This window comes from Octodon degus, unplaced genomic scaffold (genome assembly GCF_000260255.1).
Source record: "Octodon degus isolate 3935 unplaced genomic scaffold, OctDeg1.0 scaffold00025, whole genome shotgun sequence".
Taxonomy (NCBI): Eukaryota; Metazoa; Chordata; class Mammalia; order Rodentia; family Octodontidae; genus Octodon; species Octodon degus.
The window spans coordinates 358433-365767 of record NW_004524601.1 but is presented as its reverse complement, the minus strand read 5'-3'; the positions used below and the strand labels follow the sequence as shown (position 1 = coordinate 365767).

Sequence of the window (7335 nt, the reverse complement as noted above, 5' to 3'; positions counted from 1 at the left end):
AGATATATTAAAACAAGAATATCTTCTTCTAAAAAATCAGAATGCTGGCAACAGTGGCCCCATGCAGACAAGGGGCGACTGGTCTGGGACCCTCCTCCAGACCTTTCTCCCCCCCTCCAGGCTGCCTTGGTGGCCCCAGCACATTGGGTCAGGTGACTGTTTTCCCTCGCTGTGGGCTCTGGGGTTCTGACGATGGCTTACAGGGCAGCATCTAAGGACAGCACAGGTGTGCAGGAAGAGCTCCAGGATAAAATTAACCTATTATCTGTCTTGTTAGCTAAATGCCCAGGAGGACAAAATTTATAACCTGAGACAAGGTCAGCCTTAAGGAGGAAGAAGCCTTTCAAATGACTATAGTTCCTTTTTCATCAAATATGCGAAACTGGAAGAAAAATAGTACCCACACAAGAGAGCTTCTAGCACAGAGAACATCTGTTCCCCAAGAGTCAACAGAAGGCATGCAACTGAGTATTCTAATATTCACAACTTCTTGGAAGAAAGCCAACTATGACAAAAACTGAGCCACCCAAGAACTCCATAATTGTGAGCTTTTCTCCAGAAAGTGTCCCAGGTTGTTGCCGGCCTGCAGGGCTGGCTCCCCACCCTCTGAGGTGTGGAGAACAAACTTTTGTTTATGATTCTCTTTGCTTGCTGCTGTCTTCTAACAGGCCCAAGTCACACTCACAAAGCGTAATGGAGGTGAACTTCTCAGGCTGTCTTTCATAAATCTCTTCATTCTGGGCAGTTACCTTTTGCCTGCGAACAGAGCAGAAAGATGCATCACGCAGACCCAGGAAAGGGGCGCGGGGAGGGGAAGTGTGCCTGCCCGCCCACCCTCACTCTCTCCCCCTTCCTTCCTGAGAGTGTCATGCTCATTTATTTCTTGCAAGGGTTTCAAATTTCATGGTATCAGCAGTTGGATGACCAAACTCCCATCTGAGGAACTTTCTTTTTAGAAAGCAAGCGTCTGCATTAGTGAATGTTAGTTACACAGAGAATGGATTTTTCTTCGTAGATTAGGACACGTATGTGATGTGTTTCGGTTCTCGCCACCCCTGCAGCTCCCTCATCTGTGCGTCCCCTTGCACCTCGTTTCCTTCCCCACTGCTGGTCACCCTTCTCGAAAATGTAATGGAAAACACTCTGTGTCACACCACTGGTTCTCCTTGCATACCTGGGCTTCCTCCTCTTCAGTAAAGCCATTTTTGATATTAAAAGTCTTGAGAATCTCCTCAAGAGTTTTCCCCTTGATCATATTGGCAACAGTCTTGCATGTAACATCAAGCAAGCCTTTGATGTCTAGGTAGTTGCTGTCAGGATAAGTTCAAAAAGGGTTCCTTGGTCAACTTGCAGGAATTCTTGGTCCCAAACAGAGATGTCATCTGTTCTCTTTTCTTGTTCTCATCATCCTCAGGAGGAAGAGGGTCCTCCTTGTGGTGGGCACACCACTGAATGACCTTTTTAATACTGCTGCATTAACGTTTGGTAGAGGAACTGGGTCATCATCTCCTTCATCATCCATCCCCAGCTCTTCCAACATGGTCTTGATTGTCACAGACTCTTTGGCAATTTCAACATCAACTTCAAATATCTCCATCAGAACTCTACAACTTAATTGAAGGCATGGTATTTGGTCTCTAAAAGACTGTGGGCCTGAGGCAGACGAGAGCAGGAAGATGTTCCCACCAGTTGGAGGATGGTGACGGCAAACGAAGCCACTCTAATATAGTTCTTTTTTTTTCTGGTGGAACCGGGGATTGAACCCAGGCTCTTGCGCTTGCCAGGCAAGCCCTTGTTTTACTGAGCCATCTCCCAGGCCCCACTAAGCTATCTCCCTGGCCCTCCATCCATGTTTTGCAAATGACATCATTTTATTCTTTTCTTTTGCATTTAATATGATTGTTCTTATAATTTTCCTTTATATGTATATGCATATATATATATAATTTATTTATTTTTGTATTTTAGGGGAGGGCCTCCAGGGTGTTCAGGGTCTCACTACTAGATCAGACTCGTAGTGATCTGCCTGGTTACAGCCTCCCAGGAGCTGGGATTATAGGTGCGCTCCACTATGCCCCATTTTAGCATGCCCCGAGGGTGGGGTGGGCACAGGCCAGGGGATTGAACTCTGGCCCCTGAGCCTGCTTGCAGGCACTTTAATCCATTCAGCTATTTGGCCTGCCCTTCCTTTTATTATTAGTGGCCATTAATTTTACAAAATATTGGGTTTTGGTGAATTTCCCCACCATACTCCCTCACTCTGCTCCCTTCCTACCTTCCTCTTGTCTATTAACAGTCCCTCTTATGCTTTCATTCATCCTTCTTAGATTCCACATGTTAGGGGAAGCATGCAGCATTTGTCTGAGGATGGCTTATTTTGCTCAACATGAAAGGCTGTGGGTTCATCCATTCCTTCAAAATGTCCAAGTTTCATTCTTCTTTATGGCTGAATAATACTCCATTGTGTATGTATACATTTTCCCTATCCATTCATCCGTTTGTGGCTATCACGGGCATTTACTACAGACTGGGCCTCAATAAACAGTGCAACCAGGAAGCTTTGCCTGTGTCTATGCCCCGAATGCTGTCCCTGTATTTCATTTTGGCAGTTTCATAGTCTCAAGTCTAGGTCTTTAACCATTTTAATTGATTTTGGTACAGGGTGAGAGACAGGGATCTAATCTTAATCTTCTATATATGGGTATCCAGTTTTCCAGAAATATTAAGGAGGCTGTCTATTTTCAGCACATATTTTTGGTACCTTTGAGCAAAACAGATGGCTGTAGTTTCAAGGCTGTGGTGCTGTGTTGTCTACCTTGCTCCCTTGGTCTAGGATCTGTTTTGTACCAATACCATCCAGTTTTTGTTATGCTGGCTTTGTAGCATCTTTTTTTAAGGCAGGGTCTCACTATGCAGCCCAGGCTGGCCTCAAACTCAACAGTGATCCTCCTGCATCAGCCTCTGAGTGCTGGTGTGTGCCACCAGGCCCAGCTATAATTTGACATTGGATATTGTGTCCAGCCTTGTTCTTTACTGTTTTGGGGTGTGTGTGTGTGTGTGTGTGTGTGTGTGTGTGTGTGTGTGTGTGTGTGAAGAATGTCATTGATATTTTGATGGGGCTTACATTTATTTTCCTTTCTTTCTTTTTTTCTTTCTTTCTTTGTTCTTTGTTCTTTTTCTTTTTTTGTAGTACTGGAGATTGAACTCAGGCCCTTGTGTTTGCCAGGCAAGCGCTTATTCTACTGAGCCATCTCCCTTGCCCCATGGGCTTGCATTTCAGTGGACTGTGTGGATCACTTTTGGTATTGTGCCATTTTAACAATATTAATTCTTATAATGCACAAACTGAGCCAGAGTAAATATGGGTATGCAGGTGTCTCTACAGTATTCTGACTTTAATTCTTTTGAGAGTATTCCAAAGAGTGGAGTAGCTGAATGAAATGACATCTCTACTTTTAGTTTTACGAAGAAACTCAGTGCTGATTTACACAGTGACTATGACTTTACGCTTGCCCATGAGGAATTTTCCTCTGAGTCAATTCAATGAATATGCTTCCTTTAGCAAAGTATTGCCCCCAGTTTTCTGGACAATTTCAGATGTATCTCCAGGCAGCAGTACATCTGAAGTTGATTTCTCATAGCAGCCAGAAGCAGGTGCATCTAAGAGTAAATCACTAACATGAAAACTACCAAACCCAAAACAAAGAAAACTGCCAAACCCTCAGGAAAGACAGACCTAAACAAACTCAGACACAGAATTGAGTAATCTCAAGAACTACAGACCAACTTCCTGTGTTGTTTTGGCTGTTTTTCAGACAGTTTCACTGCATTTCAGGCAGGCCTTAAACTCACTATGTAGCCCGGCGGCCTGTGACTTGCGGGGATCCTCCTGCCTCTGCCTCCCTAGTGCTGAGGTTACAGACGCCTGCCACCACTCCTGGGCTCCGGTGTCATTTTGAAAAAAAGAACAGCAGCGCAAGCAAGGGAGCCCAGGCCGTCCGCCCTCCCGCTGTGAGCTGCAGCCCAAGTGAAGGGTGCGACCTAGCCTCAAACTCATGTCTGGCTCCGAGTGACCAACTCCCCAGAGAGCACCTGGTTTTTCTTCTGAGCCCGTTCCTCAGGCAAGTGCCCTCCCACTCCCTGACAGCCAGCCATCCGGCGGCAGCACCAGCACCTTAGGCGGTTGTTTTCTTCTGTGAGATTCTGTATGGTGCTCTTGTACTTCTCTTCAACTTCAGCAAGCTTGTTCTGCAGTATTTTCTCTAGGTTTCCTGCTGCAGCTTTCTGAAAGACAAACAGTTTGGTGGCTGCCCCCCCCCCCAAGACACCCAGTGAGCGCAGTGAGGAGACAGCACAGAAGTACACTCGCAGCCCCCAGCCACCTCACCTCTTTCTGGAGTTCCATCTGGGTGTGGTGGAGGTTTGTGTTGAGTGACTCCAGAATGAGAGCTTGTGCATGCAACTCTTCCTCTATGATCTGCACAGAAGAAAGTTTCAGGACATTATGCAGTGATCAGCCTGTTTATTCCCATCTCCGGGACGCCTGGACAGCAACGCTGCGCACCAGCATAGCGCCGCCTCCTATGGCTCCTCCTCAAGCACAGCTGCCCTGCCTTCTCTGTTCTGTCACCTGTGCCTCTCCTCTGGCTCCATCACCGCTGCAGAGCCTTTCACTTCAGAGCACTGTGGATGTCGACTGGCTGTCCTTCACTAAAGCATCCTTCCTAAATGCCTACTACTGATTCCAACTATTTGACACCCCAGAAAAGGCAGAATTCCCGGGACTGATGCATAAATACATACATGCACACATACAAAGCAGTTTTCAGGGTTTGGGAGAGAAGTGAGGCAGGATGAGGTAAATGGAACACTTTCAGGGCAGTGGGACTCTCCTGGGACACGGAATAGTGGGTGAGATAGCACTGTAGGCAAAGCCCAATGGTCCCAGTGCACAACTGTGAAAATGAGTGCAAACTGTAGTCAGTGATAATGCATCAGTATTTGCTGCCAACTGTACTAATGTGAATATGTCACTCTATGGAGTCATATAATGTAATCCTTTTTTAAATGTATTTGGTACAGGGTCTCACTACAAAGCTCGAACTTGTCGTGATCCTCCTGTGCTCAGCCTCCCCAGTGCTGGGATTACAGGCAGGTACCGCCATGCCCAGATGCCCAGTCTCTGTGGCTGGCTCAGTGTGCCTGGGGGTGGGGCTGGTGGGGTGTGTGATGCCGGGGACCAAACTCCTGTCCCTGTGCTTGCTTAGGCAGGTGCTTATGCCACTGAGCTATCTTGCTGGCCCTTGATATAATATAATTCTAATGCAAGCTATTACTAATGGGAAAACTATAGGGACAGGTGACAGCGTGGGGAGTGATGGGGGAACTGTTTATACTTTCTGCCCTAATTTTTCTGTAAATTTCAAACTGCTCTAAAATAATCAATTAAGCAAACAAAATGCCACTGAAGAATGAGCAGAAGCCATGCACAGAGGCGCTACTCCTCTTGCTATTCAGGAGGCTCATGCAGGAGAATTGCAAGTTTGAGCCTCACTCGGGCAACTTTGGGAGACCCTGCCTCAAAATAAAAAGAGTTGGGGACATAGCCCAGTGGTAAAGTGTTTGCCTAGTATGTAAGAGGTTCTGGGTTTAATCCTCAGTGAAAGAAGGAGGAGGAGGAGGAGGAAAGGAGGGAAGGAAGAAAGAAAAAAGAGAAAAATAGGAGGAGGAGACAGGAGAAAACAAACATTTAAGAATCCTTCAGCAGAGCTTGGCATGGTGGTGCAAGCCTATAATCCCAGCACTCTGGAAGTTGAGTTAGGAGGATAGCCATGAGTTCGAGGCTAGCCTAAACTACATAGTAAGACTCTGTCTAAAAAAGAAAATCCTTCAGGAACACTACTGTGACTGGAATAGCAACAGCAAGCAGGACCATGGGCCGAATGGGACACAGGGGACCTGGCCACGTTAACCTGAGAACAGCGGGGCTCCATGAGCAGAGGAGGGACTGAGTTGGTTTTCCTGTGTGTGATGATCTCGATGCTCTGTGATGGGCCTGGACAGGAAGTAAAGCAAGACTGGCGAGGACAAGAGTGCTCAGTGGCTCAAGGAGAACTGGCGGGCCAGGGTGAGAGCCCCAGGGCTGGAGAGAAAGCGTGAACTTGGCGTGTGCCCCAGAGCCTGGGAGGTGCCAGGGGTTGGCTGCGAGAGCATGAAAGAAAGAAGAGTGGTGGCCAGGTCTGGAGCTCACCCTAGGGAGCTGACAGCGCGGAGTCGCGCGGAGACATTGCTGTGTGTGGTTCGCCCAGATGGAGACATGGGAGTTCTGCCCTGGTGGACCTCAAGAGGAAAGCTAGTTTTATAACCAAACTGCTGCTGTGGTTACGTGTGGCTGCAGAGCAGCTACCCCCATCCGAATGGCACATAGCCCCAGCAGGGCAGAGCTCCCGCTGGCTCTAGGAAGGCAGCGTTGTTTTTGCTTTATACACAATTTAGTGAGTCTGACAAATTTAAGCTCAGGTCTTCAATTTTTAAGTTGGTTTTGGGAAAATTATCATAGATTCTATTTTTCTGGGAGTGTATCATTTCACTGATGTTTGTGAAATACCCTTTCATAGGAAGAGTGAAAAGCCTACCTCTTTGGTTTTCCTCATCTCTCGTAATTGCACGGTGTCCTTTTCATGTTGTTTCAAGAGTTCCTAAAACATTTTTATTTGGACAAGGTCAGCACGGCGGTTCCAGATTTTCTTTCAGAGAATTAAAAAAATGAAAACAGAAGATCCACAAATATATTTACAAGAGCTTAGCCATTGATATTATAACACACTTATTATCAACAAATGATATATTCTGAAGTTAAATAATGAAAATCCCATGTTCAAACTTATTACAGTGACAAGTCAGAAAGAAACTATATTTTCATCAAAAGCTTTTCTTAAGCCGTGGCACAGATTCAATATTGTGAACAATTTCATTCTGCAAAGATTGATCTTTACTTTCAATGTGATCCTTGTTGGTCTGGGGAGACAGCATGGTGGTCTAAGCGCTTGCCTGGCAAAGGGTTTGATCCCTGATACTGCATGCTGTACCAGTCCGGGAACCGGGGGCCTGCTGTGGGAGCCACTGAAACCAGGCATGGTGGCGCAGGCCTGTAATCCCAGCACTGAGGAGGCTGAGACAGGAGGATCACTACAAGTCTGAGCTGTGTAGCGAGACCCTATGCCAAATAAATAAATAAAAGAGGGCCGGGGAGATGGCTCAGTAGAATAAGTGCTTCCCTGGCAAGCTCAAGGGCCTGAGTTCAATCCCCTGTTCCACCAAAATAAATAAATAAAT

At 46.4% G+C, this 7335-nt stretch overlaps 1 protein-coding gene across 4 annotated transcripts in view; it reads right to left on the bottom strand.

Moving 5' to 3' along the window:
• Positions 1 to 108: 108 nt before the first annotated feature.
• The window catches only part of Als2cr12 (amyotrophic lateral sclerosis 2 chromosome region 12), a 62503-nt gene continuing 55276 nt past the window's right edge, over positions 109 to 7335 (bottom strand). For 3 of the 4 annotated variants that reach the window (XM_023712311.1, XM_023712312.1, XM_023712314.1), the window contains 4 exons: positions 6636 to 6698; positions 4388 to 4477; positions 4175 to 4284; positions 109 to 756 (listed from right to left, as the gene is read on the bottom strand). In XM_023712311.1, coding sequence (XP_023568079.1) covers positions 633 to 756; positions 4175 to 4284; positions 4388 to 4477; positions 6636 to 6698 — 387 coding nt within the window. In that variant the 3' untranslated portion in view covers positions 109 to 632. The remainder of the gene's footprint in view (positions 757 to 4174; positions 4285 to 4387; positions 4478 to 6635; positions 6699 to 7335) is intronic. The other variant, XM_023712313.1, reaches the window with a different exon arrangement.